The following is a 25,794-nucleotide window of genomic DNA, read 5'->3' as shown; positions in this document are numbered from 1 at the left end:
CCCGATCGTCTCCTAGCAACCGTGCGTGAAAATCGCACCGCATCCGCACTTGCTTGCGGATGCTTGCGATTTTCACGCAACCCCATACACTTCTATGGGGCCAACGTGAAAAACGCAGAATATAGAGCATGCTGCGATTTTCACGCAACGCACTAGTGATGCGTGAAAACCACCGCTCATGTGAACAGCCCCATAGAAATGAACGGGTCGGTATTCAGTGCGGGTGCAATGCGTTCAACTCACGCATCGCATCCGCGCAGAATACTCGCCCGTGTGAAAGGGGCCTCAGATGTCCGTACTACAACTCCCATTCTGCAGTTTAGTAAAGATAGACTTGTCTATTTTCTACAACTGCCCTGGTTACTGACTTCAACACCATTTTCCGGCCACTGCATCTACATCTCCTGCCTTGCACCTGCACAAAACCCGCAACACCAAGGGCACCCCAACTGCCATCAGGTAGGAGCCCTACAGTGATCTGTACAAACCAGGACATGGCACGTATTATTAGGCTTACTGACCAGTGCAAAAACTGCAAGATTTTTTTTTTTTTTATATAGTGACAAATTAAAAACATCACCAAAATTATTCAAAAATATGTTTAACCTAAAAGCTTGATGTAAATAATCGGTCATTTTCTAATTAAACATCCCCTTTGAATAGGCACACCAGCTCCCAAGGCATGGTCTGTAGTTCATTCTTCGCCCTGAGGATTTGTTGCTTTTTCCTGCAGCACTGCTTAGGTATAATTGTGCCCAACTGAAGATCTGATCTGGGTTATAGATATCTGCCACGTGATGGAATATAATAATGTAATAATTTCAGTAATGCATGTGAAAGCAGAGTGTCCATGATGCAGTGTGTACAGTGTCCAGTAATGCAGACTAGCACCGACATCAAGCACCGATCACAAGTATTACAAATCGAAGGGGATGATGCTGCTGCAGTCATCCTCCTGGGGCGGCTGCCAGCAACCTTAGCTTGAAGTGTCTGCACATGAAGGATGTATGGCAGATTTTTCAACCCTGTAAATGACTCCCACTGACATTAAGTAGACATTTGAAGTGCAGTATAATAAAATATAGACTTTTTGTTTTAATACCAGTATCAAAGATTTATCGAGCGGGCAGAATGCTAGGTAGTATCGCACTACACTGCCCACCAAACATTAAAATAAATGCTGTTTTGTGAGTAGTTGTCAACATAGACTGACCCCACTTAAATCATAGCTGGGGATATAAAAACAGACGGATACAGAAACGATATGACTTACTTGTCTGTCTCCGGCTTTATTGTCCCATTACTTCCTGGCTTTTCATCTTCTTGAAAGGCAGAGTTATCATAAGCGCTATCAGGAAAGCCATCTGAACAGAGGAAATGCCACAAATTTAACAAAGGTAAACGAGAAATATATCATCCATCTCTACTTTTTGAATCAGTATTTGTTGTTATTATAATATGCCAGAAAATAGCGAATAAAAACGGAAGAGAATTTACGCAATGCTGTACTATTTACGACGATTAGGTTCTGTTCACAAAGCGGTTGTGTTGCCATTTTTGGCATCTGGTTCCAAGCACAACATCATGCCCATTATAAATGAGGAACCATGACCCTAGTGGGAATATATCCTGAACATAGCAAGGACCGATGTCCAGGCTGTGGATGTGGACATTATAATTAGTCTATACATATGGTTTAGGCCTCTTTCACACTTGCGCTGTTCTGTTCCGGCATAGAGTTCCGTCGTCGGGGCTCTATGCCGGAAGAATCCTGATCAGGATTATCCCCATGCATTCTGAATGGAGAGAAATCCGTTCAGGATGCATCAGGATGTCTTCAGTTCCGGACCGGAAAGTTTTTTGGCCGGAGAAAATACCGCAGCATGCTGCGCTTTTTGCTCCGGTCAAAAATCCTGAACACTTGCCGCAAGGCCGGATCCGGAATTAATGCCCATTGAAAGGCATTAATCCGGATCCGGCCTTAAGCTAAACGTCGTTTCGGCGCATTACCGGATCCGACGTTTAGCTTTTTCTGAATGGTTACCATGGCTGCCAGGACGCTAAAGTCCTGTTTGCCATGGTAAAGTGTAGTGGGGAGCGGGGGAGCAGTATACTTACCGTCCGTGCGGCTCCTGGGGCGCTTCAGAGTGATGTCAGGGCACCCCTCACGCATGGATGACGTGATCGCATGGATCATGTGATCCATGCGCATGGGGCGCTCTGACGTCATTCTGGAGCGCCCCGGGAGCCGCACGGACGGTAAGTATACTGCTCCCCCGCTCCCCACTACTACTATGGCAACCAGGACTTTAATAGCGTCCTGGCTGCCATAGTAACATTGAACGCATTTTGAAGACGGATCCGTCTTCAAATGCTTTCAGTTCACTTGTGTTGTTACGGATCCGGCGGGCACCTCCGGCAAATGGAGTACATGCCGGATCCGGACAACGCAAGTGAGAAAGAGGCCTTATAAGCAATGCCATATTTTAGACCTCGGCCAAGATGCAGATACTACAGTGTCCTTTTTTTGGCATAATGTGACCCTGGGTTACTTTGAGTAGAAGAAGAGATCTGAAAGTGCTTGATATTTCCAAAGTTCTAAGATTTCTTTACGATTAGGAGTCCCTCATGCCAACTGGCAAAAATGGAGATGTTAGAAAGAATAGATGTTCTAAGGATATGCTGTTGACTCTCTAACATACACAGTGCATATGGTTACCTACAGTTATGCTACATTGAAGAAGACACTACACCAGGCTGGAGGAGGATCAACTTACATTCTGATAGGATATGGACATATAGAGACATACAGAATGAGACAAACAAAATGCTGTTTTCAGTTTATGAATCAAGCCAAACTGCCAATGTAGCATGTACAGTTCATTAAAAGATTTAAAAATAGGTCTGTTTGAAGTGAATTAGTTAGGGCTCATGCATACAAATGTGTGCCGTTTGTGCTCATATTGTGGCCCGCAAGGTAGCCATGTGTGCACCATTCCCATATCAATCTGGAAGATACAGAGCAGAGGCACGGAGCAAAGGCCATGGAAGCACTACGGAGCGCTTCTGTGGCATTTCAGTCCATGCCTCCGCACTGCCAAAAAACTGAAAATGCTAAATTTTTTTGCAGTGCGGACAGGCGCAGGCCACAAAAACGATGCCTGTGCATTGGGGACCGTAATTTGTGGTCCCCAACGCACAGCAAGGGCCTCACACGTTCATGTACATAAGCCCTTATAGTAAGTGATGTAGGCAAACAAAGATTTAAAGGGGCTGTTCCCCTTTGTGGACCTTTTTTTTTTTTTTTTTTTTACAGACCACAAAGCATGGCCAGACTTATGGTGGTAATCATACTTACCTGATCCTCACCACTGGGTTCCTGCTCCATCACTACCTGCAGGGTTTCTGGTCTCCCTGCCAGGTCCCGTGACTGCTGTAGCCAATCACTCCCCTCAGCGTTGACGTGTCACCCATGAATCAAGTGACGCAGTGACATTATAGTGACATTATATATGCGTGACACATGACTACAGCAGCCAGTCTTTGGCTGCAGTGGTCACGTGAGTAGCATTAAATTGGATTTTGACACGGGGAGACCAAGGACCTACGGGCAATGATTGAGGTGGAAACCACCCATGAGGATCTGGTAATTATGATTATCACCATGGGGTCTGTAAAGAACGGTCACATAATTAAACAATTTTGTCTAATAAAAGATAGTGTTGCGGAGCTTCACGGTATACCCTCAATATCTTCACTTAAATCCCTGTGTAGCTGAAGAAGCAGGTCAATATCCAAGAGACAATTTCCCCAGTGACTGGACGACACACAGTTTGGGAGTCAACTGACTTTACTAGGCATGCGCACCTGGTTTCAAACTGCCAACCGCCTCATTTACATACAATACATAGATTACTATGGTACAAGGAGAAGTGGGGTCAGACAATAGCAAGGGCTGAGACAACACCCTGCTGGGGAAACAATGGGACAGGAAAAGGGGGGAGGTGAAGAGGTACAGACAAGAAAGACATTCTGTAAGTGGCTAGGTTTGCCACAGATAGTAAGGGTAAATTTTTTAATTTTATTCCCTTAAAATTTTAAAGGAGGTTATTCAATAAAGAATATACACATAAGACAAGTAGGAGAAGATAGGAGAGGTCAAAAGGGTATGAATGCCTAGTACTAGAAAAGTGACCACAGGTAAGAAATATATAGGGCATCAATTAAATTAAATGTAATGTAACTTTGATTTGTATTCAGGAAGAAGCTGTCAGTGAATGGCATTCAGAAACCTGTATAGTATCATTGCATTAATAAGGAAAAACCCTGCGGCTGATCCAGTTTGGCTGGTGGAAAATGAAATAGGGTGTTGTTAGTATGCAAGTTCACAGAATAAAGTGGTCTTGCAAAACAGGAGATGCTCCAAACCCCATATGCTGTTCCAAAAAGTGGATATAAATTAGTGCACTACATTGGTAAATGCAATTGACAATATGTGGCTAAAAGTGGCACGGGACCTAACGCTAATCTACCTATGCCATATGGGCAATTTCAGATAGGGGCATAGAGTCCTACACACAGCCAACTAACCCCCAGTTCCCTCCAGCGTGAAATCACACATACAATGGGAGGAGGGAAGAGGCTGCGAGTCCCAGCCTAATTTATGTCCACTTTATGTTTTATATAATTAATTACATCCGCACATTTGGCTATACTGTTTAGGATGTCCTTGTGGTACATGTGGTCTGCTGCGGGCATCCACCATTGTATTCAAATGTGCTGGGCATTGCTGTTAGCAACGGACCACATGTGCACGATTTGCTCCCCCGGTTAGGAATGCGCAATAGCATTTGGGGTCTGAGCATTTTTCTGCCTTTCAATACCACTTTTGTATAGGATGTTTTTATGGCCCATGTGGTCCGCTGTGGGCATCCTTCATTGTATTATTATTATTAATTATTAAAGCGCCATTTATTCCATAGCGCTGTACATATGATAAGCGGTGCACATACATAATACAGACAATTGCACTAATCATAAACAAGACAAGTTACAAACTGGTACAGAAGGAGAGAGGGCCCTGCCCGTGAGGGCTTACAATCTACATGGTATGGGAGAAGGACACAGTAGGTGCGAGTTAAGTTGGTCATGGCGGTATAGAGGCAGCAGGGTCACTGGTTGTAGGCTTGTCTGAAGAGGTGGGTTTTCAGGTTTCTTTTGAAGGATTCCACTGTAGGTGAGAGTCTGATATGTTGGGGTAGCGAGTTCCAGAGTATGGGGAATGCACGGGAAAAATCTTGGAGTCGATTGTGGGAAGATGCGATAAGAGGAGAGGAGAGAAGGAGGTCTTGTGAGGATCGGAGAGTGCGTGTGGGGATGTATCGGGAAAGTAGCTCCGAGATGTAGGGAGGGGACAGGTTATGGACGGCCTTGAATGTATTTGTTAGTACTTTGAAGTGAATTCGCTGGGCAATGGGGAGCCAGTGAAGGGATTGGCAGAGGGGAGAGGCAGAGGAGTAATAGGGCGAGAGGTGGATTAGTCGGGCAGAAGAGTTGAGGATAGATTGGAGGGGTGCGAGAGTGCTAGATGGAAGGCCACAGAGGAGAATGTTGCAGTAGTCTAGGCGGGAGATAATGAGGGCATGTACAAGAATTTTCGCAGATTCAAAGTTAAGGAAAGCACGGATGCGGGAGATGTTTTTGAGTTGGAGGCGGCAGGTGGTGGAAAGAGCTTGGATTTGCGGTCGGAAGGAAAGTGCAGAATCAAAGGTCACTCCAAGGCAGCAGACTTTGTTGACCGGGGAGAGTGTGCAGCCATTGATCATGATAGATAGGTCTGTTGAGGGGGTTGAACAAGATGGGGGAAAGATTATAAATTCTGTCTTATCCATGTTAAGTTTTAGAAAGCGAGAGGCGAAGAAGGATGATATAGAAGATAGACATTGTGGGATTCGTGATAGTAAGGTGGTGATGTCTGGACCAGAGAGGTAGATTTGTGTGTCGTCAGCGTAGGAGTGATACTGAAAGCCATGGGACTCTATGAGCTGTCCCAGGCCAAAAGTGTAGATAGAGAAGAGCAGGGGTCCTAGGACAGAGCCTTGCGGGACACCAACAGAGAGGGAATGAGACGAGGAGGTGGTGCGAGAGTGGGAGATGCTAAACGTCCGGTCTGTGAGGTATGATGTGATCCAGAAGGGCCAGGTTGGTGATGCCAAGAGATGAGAGAGTTTGCAACAGAATGGAGTATGCATTTTTGCTGGGGATTGCTGTCAGCAATGTATCACATGTGCAGTATTTGCTCCCCCGGTTAGAAGTGTGCAACAGAATATGGGGTTAGGAGCATCTCCTGCTTTGTAAGACCCCTTTATTTTGTGAATTTGTTTGTACATGCATGTCTGGAGGTGTGGCAACTCCAGGTCTGAATGTGCCCGATTTTGATCTATGGGTAACATTCAGGTACACTTGTTTGGCCTGCGTCACATGAATCAGTGATAGGTGGGACTCACAGCCTCCTCCCTCCTCCCATTGTATGTGTGATTTCACGCTGGAGGTAACTGGGGGTTAGTTGGCTGTTAGTTGACTCTATGCCCCCATCTTTAATCGCCTATATGGCATAGGTAGGTTAGCGTTAGGTCCTGTGCCACTTTGAGAGACCTTGACGGGGTGTGCGAGCTCCGGTATGTTCTTGATATAAGAATATATTGGCGAAAGTCTCATTTTAATATCAGTGTGAGGGTTTAGCCATATATTGTCAATTGCATTTACCAATGTAGTGCACTAATTTATGTCCACTTTTGTGTTAGTATGCAAACATAAAAAAATTGAACTGATTACATGTCTAGTGGCTTCATGAATGAGACAAGGCTAGATGCAGAAATGTCTCAAAAGCAGTATGATTCGGTTTTCACATTATTCAAAAGCAGTATGAATAATGTGAAAACCGAATAAAGGGCAAGGTTAAATGACAAATAACACCATGACAATGTGCACGACACTGATATTTACAGGTATTTCTACTGACTCCACCATAAACATACAGAGATTAGCTTGCATGTCTATTTCAGTGGAAACATGGAAATATCTCACATGATAGGTCATGCCTCCCATTTCACTTGTCCCCCTTTAATCTACAGTATCCTCAACTTTGCTGCCAGGCTAATCGACTCTGTCGCTCTGCCATACCCTTCACTGGCTCGCCATTGTCCAGAAAAATTCTGTTCAAAATACTAATAACTACATATAGGGCCATCCACATTCTGTCCCCTCCTTACATTTCTGACCTAAATTCCCAATACATTACCAGTCCCACACGTAATCTCAGATCCTTACATGTCCTCCTCCTTTGCTCTCCTCTTGTATGTTCCTCACACAATAGTCTACAGGATTTCTCAAGTGCCTCACCCCCATTCTGAAGCTACTTACCTCAGAACATCAGACTCTTCCCCCAACATCAAAAACGCAACCCAAAAACCTACACTCAGCGCTGTATTTGGAGTTTATATTGCTCTAAGAACATTTAGTGCTCAAGCTCCTCGTTGGGCTATAGCTGCTTATTGACTTAAGTACATACAGTAGCTAGAGAAAATTATTTTGACCATGTGGTAAAAAAAAAAAAAAAAAAAAAAAACACACTTGGTTTTACCGTGATTGCTTTGGTTTAGTGATGCGTTTATTGGCCATACAGCTTATACAAGAGAAATACATTTATGTTAAATTTTTAACCTGGAAAAAATGCCAAATAACCACACCATAAAACCGCAGTAAACCCAGTAAAACTGAGCGTGGTTTCAAGCGCCTTTTTTAATGCAATTTTGACTGTCCATCAATGGATGGTGGATGCCATGAATGCACCATCCAACTCTGATTTTCCCTCAAGATCCATTTACTCAAGTGAGTGGATCTGCAAGAAAAACAGACAGAACGTGGACATCATCTGTGAGTGGTCCGTGTATAAATGTCCATGTTCACAGGTTGGAATACAAACTAGTTTACCATCACTTATCTTACCGTGCCTTAACTCTTGCTGAGTGTATGGCCACCGTTACTCTGTGGCCGCTATGTACGAGTTATATTGGGTAGTTTTACTAGTTTTGTGTCAGGGTGTGTATTATGGAATGGTCATTTGCGTGACTGCCAACTAGCAGAGAGGATAGATCTGCCTATGTACATATGGGTCATCTGCTGGTTTCACCTTTCTCCTCATCTGACTGCTTTGATGTAGCAATCAAACAAAAGTAATAGGAAAACAAATCAGTAAACTTAACCCTTACACTGCCTTCCTGAAGAGATTAAGGTTACATTTGCTGTAAGTAAGCCACCTGAGGGTTAACTCTCCTTGTAGCTATAATAAACAGAAATAAGTCATAAGAAGATACACGGAGCAGCATAAAGGTGAAAGAATCATCAATCATGTGTTTTCTTTGTGCCCGACCTCCTCCTTCCTGATGCCCTAGGCACGTGCCCTTATATGTCTTGTTGTAAATATGACCCTGCCTTCAATCCGCATGCTGCCACCACACAGCCAGCAGAGTAGCTTTTACCCTCACCTACTGTCTCCTTTCCTTGTAGTTTCAAGCCCTCATGGGCAGGGTCCTCACCCTCCTGTACCAGTCTATTAATACATTCTTGCTTATTGTACTTATTTTTTTACTTGTTTTGTTATATAGTATGTATGTATGTATACCCCCTTTTAGATGTACAGTGCCTTGGAATTAATGGTGCTTTAAAATAAATAATACTAATAATGTTGAAATCCATTTACCCCTAAATTTGCCTTCAAGGAACAGTCAGAAGATCCCAATACACATGAAATGGACAGCCACGTCAATATTGGAGAAATAGTGTTAAATGACTGTGTTGCGTTCCAAACTGGAGAAGTGAAGAGTGGACTCTTGCACTGTAACTGAAGTATCCAATTGACCAGTTATCCAGGTTTGACTTTATGGATGGGACAAGCTTAGTAGCCATGAGCTATCAGGTGCCTTAAAATAAGATGTATTATTCCACATATTAAAATATTTTTAATTTTAAGAAAAACTTTTAAATAAAAATTTACCAAAGAACACCTTTCTGGGACTTTGTAGGACAGAGGAATCTGAACGACAAAGAATGCTTACATAGAAAGTACTTTCCTATCCCTTCAGTCCCACTGGACCTGTACTTCTAAGGAACTCCCTCCTTGACTATTATTTCCCTTTGGTCCACTGACCAAAGATATGTAGTTTGCTTACTTTTCGTAGTTCTACTACCCTACCTTTCTTCCTTCCTATTCGGAGTCCGTTTCTTATTGTGTTTTTAGACAATAGAAAAAGATAACATCTTTTAGCACTCTAGGTCTTCCTGCCTTAGGTCATATTGCCAAGTGCAATGTACTACCAAATGTCATCTGGTTACTCGTATGCAACCTGTCTTTTTGGAATATACAATACTTCTGTTATTAGGCATGTGGTACCCCGCTCCCTTCTCCCTTTTTATATTCTGAAGATAGGGCACAACATTGGCTGACATTCTCATTACATAGGAATAGTTAGAATGTATAGCATTTTGGACAATAGTTTATGAATCCCCTCTTAAGGTGGGTGAGAAGTATGTATTGTCTAGCGCCATCTTAATTAATACTGTGACCTATAAGCTGTGCCTTCATTTAGAAAGCAAATGAAAAAAGAAAGGTTCTCATTATTTAAACTTACCGATGATGTATTTGTCTTTTTTCTTTAAATCCATATCTTCTTTCATTTTGATGTAAAATTAAGGACTTCAGACCTGTTGGGCAATAACATTACAGAAATTATGTTACAAGAAATAGGTGTAGGCATCACGTCATTCTACCTTGTATGCAAAGAAACCGTAGCCCAGGTCAAGAAGCTGTGAGCAAACAGATACAGTCAACACACAGCCCATCCCCAAATATACATTATTTATTGTATGTAGTGCAGACACATAGCAGCATCTTATAATTAGGAACACACTGACAATAGCATTGTCCTTAAAGGGAATGTGTCACCTGTATTTTATTTTTTCTATTTTTAAATTTTTTTTAATTCGATTTTTGGAACATGATTATGGGGGTGGCCGTCTTGCCCAAGCAGTTGGACATATGGTTTACTGCAGCCACCATAGACATAATTGACTTGAGGGGAGCTCATTGACTTCTATGGGAGAATTTTCATGACATGCCCTCTAACAAGGTCAGTAGGGAGAAGATAAGCTGTGAAATCACCTGTTGTGAATAGTGGATCCTGTGTTATATATATATATATATATATATATATATATACATACATACATACATACACACACACACACACACACACACACACACTGTATTTTTCACCCTATAAGACACACTCTTTTCCATCCCAAGTGGGGTGAACACCAATGAGCGCCCATTAGTACAGGAGGACCGGGAGGTGGGTGACTGCAGCTCTCCCCAGGCTCTGTACTCACTACTTCCTGGTCCTCGGCCGCTTGCTGTGCTGTGACTGCGGCAGGAAGAAGAGCGCTGGATGTGAGGAGCGGCGGAAGTGTTTGGATCAGAAGAGGTAAGTTGATTTTTTTTTTCCCCCATCTAATCTGAGCATGGGGGGTCAGTCACATGAAGGTCTGATCTGAGGTCTGATAGAGGGACTTATGAGGGACTTATTGAGCTCTAATCTGAGGTGGGAATAGTGGTCATTCACATGGAGGTCTGATCTGAGGTCTGATAGGGGGACTTATTGAGCTCTGATCTGAGGTCTGAATAGGGGTCATTCACATGGAGGTCTGATTGGGGGACTTATTAACATGGGGGAGTCAACCAACTTCTGGCACCTATGAAAAAGTATCCCAGTCCAGGACTATTGGACTTCATTCCACAGGTATTCTACGTTTTTGAGTTTTGCCACATAAACCATACCCCATAAGTTTTCGATGAGATTTTGGTCAGGGGATTAGGGTGGCCACTCCACTGACCTCGAGAGGTTTCCTAAGGGTCCATTCACACGTCCGCAATTTCGTTCCGCAAAAAACTGCGGAACCATTCATTTCTATGGGGCAGCACAATGTGCTGCCCGGATCCGGAATCACGGATCCGCACTTCTGGGTCCGCAATTCCGATCCCGAAAAAAATAGAACATGTCCTATTCTTGTCCGCAATTGCGGACAAGAAAAGGCATTTTCTATGAGAATGCCGGCGATGTGCGGTCCGCAAAATGCGGAACGCACATCGCCGATGTCCGTGTTTTGCAGATCCACAAAACACACACGGACGTGTGAATGGACCCTTACTGGTATGTTTTGGTTCATTGTTCAAACTTCAATTTCAAGGGTATATCTTCTTTGTCATAAGGCAGCATGATCTTATCAAGTATTTTGATATATTCAAACTGATACATGATCCCTTGTATGCAATAAAGAGGCCCAAAACATGGTATGAGAAACATCGCCATATCATGATTTTGGTATCACCATGCTTTACCGTCTTCACGGTGTACTGTGGCTTGAATTCAGTGCTCGGGGTCGTCTGATATACTGTCTACGGCCACTAGACACAAAAAGAGCAATTTTGCTTTCATCAGTCCACAAAATCTCGTGCCATTTCTCTTTGGGACAGTCAATGTGTTACTTGACAAATTTTAACCTATTCAGGACATGTCTTTTTTCAACAACAGGACCTTGTGGGAAGTTTTTGCTGGTAACTTGGCTTCACTTAATCTTCTGATTGTAGCTGTACTCACTGGTAAATTCAGATCTTCTTTCATCTTTCTGGAGGTGATCATTGGCTATTTTTCAATCAATTCAAACAAAAGTTTGTCAGATCTTTCAGATTTTGGTTGCCAGTACAAGGCTTTTTTTGCTGAGCAGCCTGTAATTTGCTGCACTTCGCTATATGTTTTTCCCTCTCCAATACACTTTTCATGAGTATCAGAACAAAGTGTGCAACGGCCCATTTTCCCCAGTATTTCAGAAGCAAATATACTTCAACCAGCAAGTGAACATTTCCCCCCCTCCTACCTCTAATAAGGGCCCAAATTAACACCTGTTATTTCACAGTATGAATGAACCAATTTTAAGTGATTGTCCAGTGAGAAAAACACTGCTGTCTTTATTCCAGGAACAGTGCCAAACCTGTCCACAGGTTGTGTGCGGTATTACAGCTTAGCCCTATTCACTGCAATAGAGCTGGGCTGCAATACCAGACGCAACCCATGGACAGGTGTGGCACTGTTTCTGGAAGAAAGCGGTCATGTTTTTCTATTCTTGGACAACCCCTTTACCTACTCACTGCTATTATTTTTAGCACGTCCTTTTCAATTAATGATGCAGTTACTCAGAGTGTGCAGCATGTATGTCCTAATTGTTGGGTCAGTTTTTTTTCTATTACTCTACTACACTTACATTAATTGCTATGTAGAAGTATCACTATCTTGTATTACAAAAGAGGATACATTTTCCAAATACTTGAAAACCCATGTAAAGAGTCAGCTCAAAATGCAGAGGAAACTGCAGGCAGCATGTTACAGAGCAGGAGGAGATGAGCAAATTTATGTGTAGTTTTATGGGAAAAGATTCAGTAAAAATTCAGTAATTTTACACATTTCTATCTCTCCCCTTTCTGACTTAATTCTTCACAGGGGAGGTATTATCAGTAATTGATAGCATTTCCGGTGTAAGGCCTCTTGCCTTAATGCACGGTCCGCAATGTACAGGCACCGACCGCGGGCCAGCCGCATGCAGATCACAACCTAATTTACTTGAATGGGGTCCGCGATCTGTCCGTTCCGCAAAAAGATAGGACAAGTTCTATCTTTTTGCGGAAAGGAAGCACGGAACGGAACACTCTGTAGTGCTTCCGTTCCATACCGCATCTCCGGATTTGAAGATCCATTCCCGTGAATTGTGCACCCGCTTGTATGTGGGCCGCAATACGGCCACGGGGGACACACGGGCGTGTGCAAGAGCCCTAAAGGCGGGTTTAGACATACTGATGTAACAGCCAATTGTTGGGAAGGAAGAGTTCCTTCCCGACATTCGGCTGCTTGTTCAGTAAAGGGCACTACACAGTGATCTCTTTCACAGTACGAGGAGGAGGGATCGCTATTGCCATCCCTCGTCCCCATACAGAATCACTGTTTCAGGGCAGCCGATCGCTGTTTGGGTGGCATGATCTACTGCCCAGAAACAACGATCGGTGGTGCCTGCATGAACGACAGGATCACCGATAAACAAGAGTTTCGCTTGTTCATCAGGTGATCCGCGGCACATTTAGATAGGCAGATTGTCGGGAAGAAGTGTTCGCTGAAACAGTTCTTCCCAAAAATCTTGACGATTATTTGTATGTGTAATGCCACCTCAACCTTTTCCCAACCAGCGCCGTAATAATACGGTGCTGGCCGGGTCTTTAAAGATGGCCATAGCCGCGGGTGGCCTGCTGTTTCTTATTACAGACACCAGTGGCTAATGTCCGCAACCGGTGGTAATGCAGATCGCGGACATTTAACCCCTCAGATGCCATGGTCAATCCTGCCCACGGTATCTGAGCGCATGAAACACCGGCGATCGGAGGAGCCGGAGCTTGTGTGCAGCAGCCCCTGTCTCTGGGAATGACAGGAGGCTGCTGCATAGTATTTCCTATGAAACACTTGCCTGTAATAAAGCTCCATAGGAAACTAGCAATTTTCTCATAGACTCTAATGCTAGTGCATTGGGGTCTATGAGAATAGCACTCTAATGATTGCTTGTTATAGTTCACTATGAAAAACGATAGACGATATAGCAAATTGTTAACGATGAAAATTTTGCTTATTATACACACAATCGTTCGAACTTGCGGTCGTTACTAGTCCGCTTTCAAATCTTTTCTTGTTATTACATGTAAAGATGGGGGACAGATGCTTAGTCAGAAGGCCTGTATGAGATCGTTAGCGAGTAGGCGACTCCATCGAACAGATCTATTAACGAGGAGGAGGATTTTTTATCATGCTGAAAGATCACAATGGATGAGAAACTAGCGATTTGTCGTTCGTCTTTGACCGTTCATACTTATTACATCACACGATTTTTGTTCATTTTCGCTCGCATGCACGAGAACCTGTACAATATTCGCTCCGTGGTATATTTACTGAATATTTTCCATAAAACTATATATGCTGGCTCAGCTCCTCCTGATCTATAACATGCCGCCTGTAGCTTGCACTGGTGACAGGTTCTTCTTAAAAACTAAATGCAGCTCCTACAAGAAACAAGAATGAGTCCATGTGGAATCTGAATTCCCTGCAGCGAGAATGTGGTAACGCAGTGTTCTGTTCTTTAATTATTGTGTCACTCATTAATGAAAATTAGACTGTGCTTTAAATTCTTTACCCCAGTCATAATCTCAACATGTTGCAAGGCTAAATGCATTCTCATCTTTGTGGGTCATAGTTGTAATAAACACAGGAGCCCTTTTCTTCAAGGTCCCTCCGCCCCACTGGTCAGAGCGGTATATACGTGTATTACATTGACTGCCGTTTTTCATAAATGAACAATATGGAGAATCCCATTACATTAGTAAGTGCCTTGTATTAACTTTCTCTACATGATAAACGCCATTTGCTGAAGCGAGACAACCCCCTTTAAACATTAATGTACTGCAATGTTTTTGACCTATAATAAGTGATGAAAACTGTTAACAAAATTCCATTAAAAAATGCAGCATATGCTGTGTAAATTCTCCTACATCTCACTCTTGTATGCAAGCGTGTTGGCTTACCCGTCAGCTATTTGCAATAAATTATATGAAGAATCCCTAACGGGAGTTTTTTGGAGGAGGTTTTGAGGCAGATTTTCCTGCAGGTTTTCAGCCAAAGCCAGATGTACATCCAGCAGGACAGAGAAGTAAAAGTCTGTCCTTTATATTTCCGATTCCTTTCAATCCCACTTCTGGTTTTGCCTGAAAAACCAGCAGGAAAATCTGCCTTAAAACCTCCACCAGAATTTTTCATGTGAACCTACCCTAAGTAGTACAGTGCCAAAACAAAGTAGTATCTGTCCTTTGTACTTTCTTTCCTTTTATGATCTACTCCTTGTTTTGGCTTACAAAAACATCAAGAAACCTGAATGTGTGGCCGTACCCCAGGTTTGCTCATACATTATATGTCTCAGTGCTTCAATTGAACTTGCCGCAAAATTGTGCGCAGTTACTGTCTTTCTATTCAGGGCTCAATGGCACAATGTAGGGGCACCCATGAAATGACAATATCTGAGATTTGGGTTTCTTCTGCATTGATGATATCTTTTTGAGAAATAAGGGTATGTTCACACGTGTTCGAGACTCTACAAATTTTCCACCAAGGAATTTTCATTGGAAAATGCACAGCATATTACAAAAAGGAGTAAGGTGGATGAGATTTTAGCAAAGACTTGAAAAAATCTTCAGCGTATATTGATCTTCAATGTGAATTTTAAATATTGGACTTCAGCCTTTACAATTTATAGGGTGCAATCCGTTACAAATTTGCAGCAAAATCTGTGACAAACATGTGTGAACTACAGTAGATTTGCCCTTTGACACCTGGTATCCCAGCTTCCAGGACCATTAAGGGTGTAACACAAAGGGGTGCATGGGAAGTTTTAAATTTTGTAGCAGAGTTGATGCCGTTTTTGCAGTATTTAAAGCCAAGACTAGCAGTGAATTTTTAAAAAAAAGGTTGTATCTGTCCTTTTTACTTTATTTTATGCTCCACTCCTGATTTTGGCTACATCAAGAAACCCGATTGTATGGTCGTAACCATAGAACACATGCAAATCACTGTATAACGGATCCACGATGAGCCCTCTACTGTACCTCAGTATGCCTCCAATTTAATATGAATGCATAAAATTCAGTATGAATCCAACAGAAAAAATAAATAAAAATCAGGGTAGGCTCTATATGTACAAAACTTCTTTAGGCTACGGCCACACAATGCAGCTTTGGAAGCTGTGACAAACTCCCCTCTTTTGAGTTTGCCACGAGTACTTGGAGAGGACTACTTGCCATCCTCTTACCATGTGATTACGGTCGCATGTTGAATGCACCGGTTTTATGCAATAGCTGCATAGTTATATAAGTTCATGTATTTTGCTGTCTTTTGCTACCATGTGGCTAATGGAGTCTTGCCCCTGTCCTTGGGAGATAAGTGGATCACTTCTCAATTGTCTCCAGGACAAAAGACTGTGTAGAACCGGTTTTGGACAGAAAACCCATGAGTACAGCCAGGCCAAAGAGACTTTTACTAACTTTTGAATTCCTGGTCTAATTCGTGCCATTTTGGGATGTGTTAAATGTCTATGTGTATTGTAAAGGGTGGGACATTGTGTATTTGAGTAAGTGATGTCTGTCCTATTGTCTCCCTTTGTCCTGAGAGATAATGGAATTACACCTCGGTTGTCTCCAGGACAGAGGACATTGTGTATTGTCCTGCCTGGGATAATTATGTTAACCATTGTGTAGTTTCACTGAATTATTATCCTACTAAAACGTAACTTTTATAATATTCAATTTTAAAATAAGTCCCACATATACAATATTAATAGACTGCATATGATGCATCAGGCTGTAATAAAAATTGTATATACAGATACATGTACGAGGTACTAGATGCTGGATGAGGATGCTGTTGGGTTAAGTCTTATTTTTGTAACTCACGGTTTGTTGCATACAAGATAAATGGTCCTTCTTTCTGAATATCCAGGCATGTAGATGGCTCTCTGCGATCCCCAGAGGTGGCTTGGTATGCTGGAAGGTAATGTCAATGCTTGTTGTTAGGTACCACACACTCTGGGTCCTGGGACACTAGAGGAGGAGAGGTATCCCTGCACAGCTAGTGTGGCCCTGCCTGAAAGCGGAGAGGTCTCCCACCTAATTGCGGGAGAATCACCCCAGAAGGAGCGACCCCACTTATCGGTGGCTCTCCCTATTCTTCTCACCCTACAGAGGAGTCCTCCAGTATCAACAGCTAGATGTCGTTTTCTCTTTTAGGGACCTCTTTGGGACCTAAAAGAGAAAACGACATCTAGCTGTTGATACTGGAGGACTCCTCTGTAGGGTGAGAAGAATAGGGAGAGCCACCGATAAGTGGGGTCGCTCCTTCTGGGGTGATTCTCCCGCAATTAGGTGGGAGACCTCTCCGCTTTCAGGCAGGGCCACACTAGCTGTGTAGGGATACCTCTCCTCCTCTAGTGTCCCAGGACCCAGAGTGTGTGGTACCTAACAAGCATTGACATTACCTTCCAGCATACCAAGCCACCTCTGGGGATCGCAGAGAGCCATCTACATGCCTGGATATTCGGAAAGAAGGACCATTTATCTTGTATGCAACAAACCGTGAGTTACAAAAATAAGACGTAACCCAACAGCATCCTCATCCAGCATCTAGTACCTCGTACATGTATCTGTATATACAATTTATTACAGCCTGATGCATCATACGCAGTCTATTAATATTGTATATGTGGGACTTATTTTAAAATTGAATATTATAAAAGTTACGTTTTAGTAGGATAATAATTCAGTGAAACAATATATATATACTCCTACAACATTTCTAATCTAACCATTTCTGTGATTTTATTTTATTTTTTTTAACCATTGTGTACCATAATTATATCACAGGCAGAGGGGAGGATGTTATGTGGGTTGTAACCTTTGTGTTATGGGTTAATGTATGTTATTTGTGGGTGTCTCCCTTGCATGGGAGCAGGGGATAAAAGAAATTGTATGTTTGAGTGCCTGTGTGCTTCCAGTAAACGTTTTCCAGCATTCAGCTTTGGCTCATGTATGGACTTATAGGGCGATACTGGCGATACCGGCGATAATAGCGATTTATTGCTCTGTGGATTATTTGGCTGTGCTATTACATGGGAAGGGAATACTAGACGGTGACACAGATGATACCGTCACAGAAGCCAAAATCAGAAGTGAATTAAAGTGTCCTTTACACTTTCTCTCCTTTTATGATCCCGTCCTGATTTTGACTTCCAAAACTGCATCAGGAAACCCGATCATGTGGCCGTAATCTTAAGAGCTATGCATTTAGAGGGGGATATCCTCGTATAGATATTAAGCCTAACAAAGCAGAAAACATATCAAAAGCCAATGACATTTAGCAGACATTTCCATGCAGGTGCATTTATTCTTTTCCTATGTATGTTATGTATAATTCACATACAAAATGTTTTTTCCACCTTATGCAAACACACATACCGTTGTAATGTATTGTTATTGTCAAGCGATTAATGTACCATATGTTTGATTGCTTTGTTTAACATACTTTTTGATTTTTACATATTGAAACATGGTATGGAAGGCAAGAATAGCAAATGAACTAGCAGGCACTCAGTCACCGGGAACTGTATAAAAAACAATTGTTTATTAGGGCTCTTTCACACTTGCGTTGTTGTGTTCCGGCATAGAGTTCTGTCGTCGGGGCTCTATGCCGGAAGAATCCTGATCAGGATTATCCCCATGCATTCTGAATGGAGAGAAATCCGTTCAGGATGCATCAGGATGTCTTCAGTTCCGGACCAGAACGTTTTTTGGCCAGAGAAAATACCGCAGCATGCTGCGCTTTTTGCTACGGTCAAAAATCCTGAACACTTGCCGCAAGGCCGGATCCGGAATTAATGCCCATTGAAAGGCATTAATCCTAATCCGGCCTTAAGCTAAACGTCGTTTCGGCGCATTACCGGATCCGACGTTTAGCTTTTTCTGAATGGTTACCATGGCTGCCAGGACGCTAAAGTCCTGTTTGCCATGGTAAAGTGTAGTGGGGAGCAGGGGAGCAGTATACTTACCGTCCGTGCGGCTCCCGGGGCGCTTCAGAGTCACCACGGGAGCCGCACGGACGGCAAGTATACTGCTCCCCCGCTCCCCACTACTACTATGGCAACCAGGACTTTAATAGCATCCTGGGTGCCATAGTAACACTGAACGCATTTTGAAGACGGATCCGTCTTCAAATGCTTTCAGTTCACTTGCGGTGTTCCAGATCCGGCGGGCACTTCCGGCAAATGGAGTACACGACGGATCCGGACAACGCAAGTGTGAAAGAGGCCTTACAATAAAATATAAACCATAAAATATATATCATAGAGGAACCAGTAATTAGCTAATATCTAGTACACCTCACCAGAGGCAATAGGTTGGTAATTATCTCTGCAACTATTATACCATTAGCAGTTGAAAGGATGCCGTATATATCAAATATAACAAAATGCCTCCGCTGTATCACACATAAATAGCTGGATATGGTGGTTTTCCTGTCCTGCTCAGTGTAAGCAGTTGAACTGAGAGGGTCAGGAATTCATCCAATCCAATAGCCGACAAAATGTAGTATCGATACCACTAATACATAGATCAATAAAAGCAGGAAATATCCCTCCCAAAGCAAATGTCCCAAAATTATATTAGTATTTCTTTTATACCCCCTAGTCAATGATCATGATAGTGAAGTTGTTGGAGTCCAATAGTCATAAATCTGTATACATGACTGGGATGAGAAAAATCAATGTCCCTGATTGTTGTAAATCAATGTACATGATTATTAAAAAATATATAAAAATATATTAATAAAGTGAATACTAGTCAAACCGTTCGATCTCATTCATAAATCCCAGTGCATAATATGTAATAAAGCCAGCTTCATCCAAAAGCAATTGATCAATATTCACACTCTGGCAGAGATATTGGATTCCTTTTACGATGTAGGTGGTATTATGAACAGCCACTGAGTGCCGGCTAGTTCATTTGCTATTCATACATTATTTTATTATTGGATGTGGGGTAGTCCACTAGCGGTGCACCACAGTCCAGTGACCAAAGAGGTAGAGCCGCTATATTTCTATATCACTCATGGTGTAAACGGTACCTTTAAGGGAACCCGTCACCAGGATTTTGGGTATAGAGCTGAGGACATGGGTTGCTAGATGGCCGCTAGCACATCCGCAATACCCAGTCCCCATAGCTCTGTGTGCTTTTATTATGTATAAAAACCTATTTGATACATATGCAAATTATCCTGAGATGAGTCAGAGCTTGAAAATATGACTCTTCTCTGGTCACACAAGTAAGATATGACTCTTATGTTAATTTGCATATGTATCAAATCGTTTTTTTTACACAATAAAAGCACACAGAGCTATGGGGACTGGATATTGCGGATGTGCTAGCGGTGATCTAGCAACCCATGTCCTCAGCTCTATACCCAAAATCCCGGTGACAGGTTCCCTTTAAAGGGGTTGTATCATCTCGCCTCACCACCTCCCAGCCAAGAAACAGCAGAACGCTCCGGCGCTCTGCTGTTCCAGTAGCTCTCATTGCCGTGCAAGAGCGCTATGGAAATAGCATAGCCCAACAAGCTACTGTATGCTGTCTCCCTAACATAGAAACAGCATAGCTTGTTGTTCTACGCTCCGGCGCTCTGCTGTTCCAGTAGCTCTCATTGCCGTGCAAGAGCGCTATGGAAATAGCATAGCCCAACAAGCTACTGTATGCTGTCTCCCTAACATAGAAACAGCATAGCTTGTTGTTCTACGCTCCGGCGCTCTGCTGTTTCTCGGGCAGGTGGTCGGAATTGTGTCTCATCTTGCCTTAGTAACGGCGAGATGAGACAACCCCTTTAAAAGAGTGAGTGTGCTCCTCCTCTGGGCACGGCTGGGCAACAGCCGTGTAAATGAGCCCTAAGTCACACTCACTTTTCTGTGTAAAGTCGCAACTTATTACACAGTCATAGAGTGCGCCATAACAAATGTCCCTCCCCTCATTTTGTCATTTGCCTCTTTTTTTTTTTTTACATGAATTGCACTTCGTGTTGCGTCTTGGTTTTATAAGGCAAATAAACAACAGTTATATCACTAATCTGACCAATTATTTCCCTCCTGGTATATATTTTATTATGACTCCTAGTAACGATGTTTTGGAACATTGCTGTGTTTATGCAACACGCCATATATCGTGTCCTGGATCATAAATTACAGTAATTAGGACTGTACACATGCAAATTTTGCACGTTGTGCGTAAAACAAGTTATTTACATAGTTGGGGAGATATAATAATTAGTGTTGAGCAAATCGAGCTTCGGATCATCGATCCAAATTTGATTCGATCAAAAACTTTCATTTTAATGCTGCCTCTGTACAGCATTAAAATGTTCTGACTCCATGGAGGCAAAATTCCTTTAAGCCGAAGTCGCGCGAGACTTCGGTGAATGAATTCAGTATTAATCTGTGCATCTTTAAAAACATTTAGAATTAGGAATCCGAAGTCGGGTTTGGTACCGAGCCTTTAAATGTTTTTAAAGATGCAAAAATAAATACTGAATTCATTCGAGACTTCGGCTGAAACGAAGTTTGGCTCCACATAGGCAATAGCTTTAAATGCCGTACGGAGACAGTTTTGGAACTAATCAACTTCAGATCGATGATCCTAATCTGGATTCGCTCAAGACTAATAATAATACTGTACTGGCGATACAAACACCATTTTTAGTATAAAATACATCAGCACAGAATGCACCAAAAGGCACAGGCTTCTTAATAAATTTGGTGCATTCCAAGGCAGTCTGTGCGCCAGACTTTCGAATCTACAACAGCTTGGCGCCGGCATTCATTTGCAACAGTTTCTGGAGTAAATTGTAGTTAATCTGACGGGCTGCAAGAAGCCACGCCCCCTCATGCACACAAACTGGGCCGGGCCGTTCCGTACATTGGGGATCGCAATTTGGGCACCATCCATGCGGCTACTACAGAATCATACTGACATCTGTAGGTCACTATGATCTTGTAACAATAAGGTCATGCAGAGGCACATAGCGTTATCATTCATGATAATGCCGTGCGCTCCTGCAAGACGAGCAGGGTCCAGAACGGAGGATCACGCTCACACACTCGCTCTTCCAAAAGAGCCCTTAGAAGGACAGGTCTGACGAAGTTAGGACAACTTGACATGAGCATATTCAGTCTGAAATACGCTATGAGAGCAGTATTTCCTGGGCTGAACATTGCTGTTGTGACATGAACTCACGGCCATGGACAACATCTGCACGGAGTTTGTGTGTACTCCCTGGGTTTGCTCCAGGTACTCCGATTTCCTCCCACACTCTAAAGATGTAGTAATAGGAAATTTAGATTGCGAGCTCCATTGGGGACAGCAACTGATGCTAATGTCTATAAAGCGCCGCGGAATATGTCAGCACTGTAAAGTGAGTAAAATATATAGATGTATAACGCTGTGGGTTCCTGTCCAACCATGGATCTACTTAACTGTACTGACATAATGCCATGAGTACAATTCAGTACAGCCACGGTCAGCCTATAATTTACAGCATTAGGGCTCCATATTTTGCGGAACGGAACAGCTGGCCCCTAATAGAACAGTACTATCCTTGTCAGTGATGCGGACAATAATAGGACATGTTCTATTTTTTTGCCGAACGGACATACGGAAACGCAATGGACACGGAGTAACTTTAGGGTTTTTTTGCGGACCCATTGAAATGAATGGTTCCGCATACGGTCTGCAAAAAAGATGGAACGGACACGGAAAAAAAATACGTTTGTGTACATGAGCCCTTATAAGGCGGTGAGTTCATGTCACAAGAGCAGTGTTCAGCCCGGGAAATACTGCTCTCCCTGCTTAGTGCATAGTCCTGCCAACCAGGACCCTTACCAGGGGCGGACTGGCAGCTTAAAGTGGCCCTGGAAAAAAATACTAAAAGTGGTCCCATCTTGTAGTCTGGTCCAAATTGATGGAAGGCAAGACCAGCAATACCGTATTGTGGCACATTATACCACCCCAACAGATCCAAATACCACAGTCCATCACAAAATACTGAGGCCAGCAGCACAAAATATATCCGCAAAAAATTCCACTGGCCGCCCGTGAGGACGGCTGAGATGGTCCCCCTGGGCATTGGCCCACCGGGAAGTTTCCCTGTAAGGTCTATGGCCAATCTGCCCCTGACCATTACATATAGTTGAATCCCCACATTGCAATAACTTAGTTCACCTAATGAAAAGTTTACTTTAAATTGACTTCCTGATGTAGCAGAGCTAAATGTGGGGGGTTTTAGTACATTGATAAAAAGCAGTTTATTATCTATACGAGTATTACTGTACAGCAGCGGCGGCACGAAGCGCACGGGGTCATAGCAACCAATGACGCCATGCACTCCTGCACTCAGCAGGAATCCAGGCCGGTATGTCACGGTCCGTGTTCCACGGACGTGTGCATGAGGCTTTAACCGAGACAGCCAAACTAATGCACCTGGGAAATGCAGCTTCTGCATCCGACAGACCCAGCCCTGAGACATCAATAGCTCCATCTATTACTTTCTTGTAAGCAATTTTTTCGGGTGTTTTCATGACATTTTTAACATGCTTTTTTTTTATGTCCTATGGGGAAGCTTATGGGAAAAGTGCCAGAAATAATGCAGTAACTAGGAAAAAAAATATAAAAAATAAATAAATTGCACTAAAAGGCTAAAATAGCACCACAATTATTATTTATAGCAGTTTTTTTATTTCACTACTGACTTTCAGCAAACATCTGGCCGCAGCACTTTTTAGGGAATAAACATGTGTAAAAAAACACCAAAAAAAAAATACTTTCTATGCTGGCTGTTTGTTAGGCAATTCATTACTACAGGTGAAACTCGAAAAAATTAGAATATAATAAAAGTCCATTTATTTCAGTAATGCAAAGTAAAAGGAATTGCATTAATGCAGCTTAAAATTAGAATATTGTGAAAAGGTTCCATATTCTAGGCTCAAAGTGTCACACTCCAGTCAGCTAATTAATCCATACCCCCTGAGCAAAGGGGACCTGAGATTGTGACTTTGGGGTTTTCATAAGCTGTAAGCCATAATCATCCAATTTATAACAAATAAAGGCTTGAAATATCTCGCTTTGCATGTAATGAGTCTATCTCATATGTTAGTTTCACCTTTTAAGTTGCATTACTGAAATGAATGAACTTTGCACCATATTCTAATTATTCATTCATTCATTAGGCGCTTATTCATTTTTACATCCTAGTCTGGTCTGATACTTGCAATGCTATAATTATCATGCAGTCCATAGCTACAGATGTTGAAGTTGACCGTTAACTCCAAGACTAAATAAAGGCTGTAGATCCAGGTTACATCGCCAAATGTAGACATTACAAAAAGGTCATTGTATATGAAGAGTCTCTTACCAGATGATGAGGATGATGATGATATGTGACAGCCTGTGATCTCTATGTTGAACACTGCCTCTGCACCATCGGATCCCTGCTTATATAAAGCAGGGTACACTGGTCTGACCTGTTTGCTGAGAATTTTATTTTATAGTAGGTGAAAAGCCATCACCTTGCATAAGAAATCACATCCCAAGCCTCACCTCTTCCTCTTCCAGGAGTGGTTTGTAGTCACCACCACTAACTGCAGGAGATCACTTCAGTTTACATTCTTCAGATCTGCTAAGTCACGGCCGGTGTGAGGAGGGCATGCAGGAGACGTTTTTATTACTGAAGTCACCTAAGTTTTTCTGTAAAGATTGGATGAAGTTATACTTGGTTACATACAGAATTGCTGGATTTACACTGCACAATTAGCGTGAACGCTCGTTCCCAATAATCGCTTCCTGTAAAGGTGCCGCCAATCACCCGAACATGTCCTATTATTGTCCGCATTACAGACAAGGATAGGACTGTTCTATTAGGGGCCAGCTGTCCCATTCCGCAAAATACAGATTGCACACAGAAGTGTATTTATTGTATCCTCTGTATTTTTGGGGGATCCGTGTTTTGCAGACCGCAAAATACATACATCGTGTGCATGAGCACTAAATTTGTATGAGGCAGGGCCTGGAAAGGGTATTTTGGTGCCCTAGGCAGAGCCGGTAAATTGCGCCCCACCACCACACACGCACGCACACCTTCGAATCACTTTACAGTGACCTTACTTTCTAACACATTTTAAAAGAAGCAGTGACTTACAGGCGACGTCTCCACAGATTTCAGTTGTTCACTTTCCTTTTCTATTTGGTCAGGGGTGTGCAGCCCCCTCTGCCACATAAAAAGACACCAGTATTAATAAATGGCACAGATTAAACGGGGGTTGCAGATTTTACATTAGGACCCAGGAGGTTAGGTCACATCTCTGACCTTGACTCACTGTTTCTGCAGTCCATCCCCACCCTCTATAGCAAAGAACCCCCCATCCAGTTGCCCCTTTAACACTGCCATCCTGTAGCTTCTACCAGTACTGTTCCCGCTGCTGCCCCATGTGCCTACATTAGTTTATTTTAATCTGTTTGGAATGTTATAAAATAATAAAAGTAGTAAAACTCTCTATTCCCCCTGCTAGCTTTTCCAATCACTGGCATATATGCATTTTGCAGTCCGCAAAAAAATACAGACGCCATGCGTGTGCATTCCGTATTTTGAGGAACGGAACAGCTGGCCCCTAATAGAACATACTGAAAAGAATGGCGTGGTATTAAACAAGCCGGACGTGCTCAAACCCACATGCAGTTGTGTATATATATATATATATATATAGAAAAGGAAAATAGTGGCGGCACCGGAAAAAACACAAAGAGGGTGCTAAGTCCAGGGATGTAGCAGCTTACCCCGTCAATAAGAGATGAAAAACGGACAGCACTCCAGATAAAAGATAGTGGTGTTTATTCACCCATGTGGATGGCAACGTTTCAGCTCATACAAGAGCCTTTTTCAAGCAATGAACACAGTGTAAAAGTGGGGTATATATGGTCCAACCCCTATTACATCACAATATAATCAATTAGTGAACATG

General features: G+C 42.7%; 1 protein-coding gene across 4 annotated transcripts in view; it reads right to left on the bottom strand.

Moving 5' to 3' along the window:
* Positions 1 to 24,253, bottom strand: part of LOC121004192 (ATP-dependent translocase ABCB1-like) — a 108,113-nt gene extending 83,860 nt beyond the window's left edge. For 3 of the 4 annotated variants that reach the window (XM_040436341.1, XM_040436342.1, XM_040436344.1), the window contains exons 1-3: positions 24,206 to 24,253; positions 9,690 to 9,764; positions 1,274 to 1,364 (exon numbers count right to left, since the gene is read on the bottom strand). In XM_040436341.1, the coding sequence (XP_040292275.1) occupies positions 1,274 to 1,364; positions 9,690 to 9,735 (137 nt within the window). In that variant the 5' untranslated portion in view covers positions 9,736 to 9,764; positions 24,206 to 24,253. Of the gene's footprint in view, positions 1 to 1,273; positions 1,365 to 9,689; positions 9,765 to 24,191 lie in introns of all 4 variants that reach the window. The other variant, XM_040436340.1, reaches the window with a different exon arrangement.
* Positions 24,254 to 25,794: the final 1,541 nt, after the last annotated feature.

The sequence above is a fragment of the Bufo bufo genome, chromosome 6 (genome assembly GCF_905171765.1).
Source record: "Bufo bufo chromosome 6, aBufBuf1.1, whole genome shotgun sequence".
Lineage (NCBI taxonomy): Eukaryota > Metazoa > Chordata > Amphibia > Anura > Bufonidae > Bufo > Bufo bufo.
This window is presented reverse-complemented; position numbering and strand designations above follow the sequence as displayed.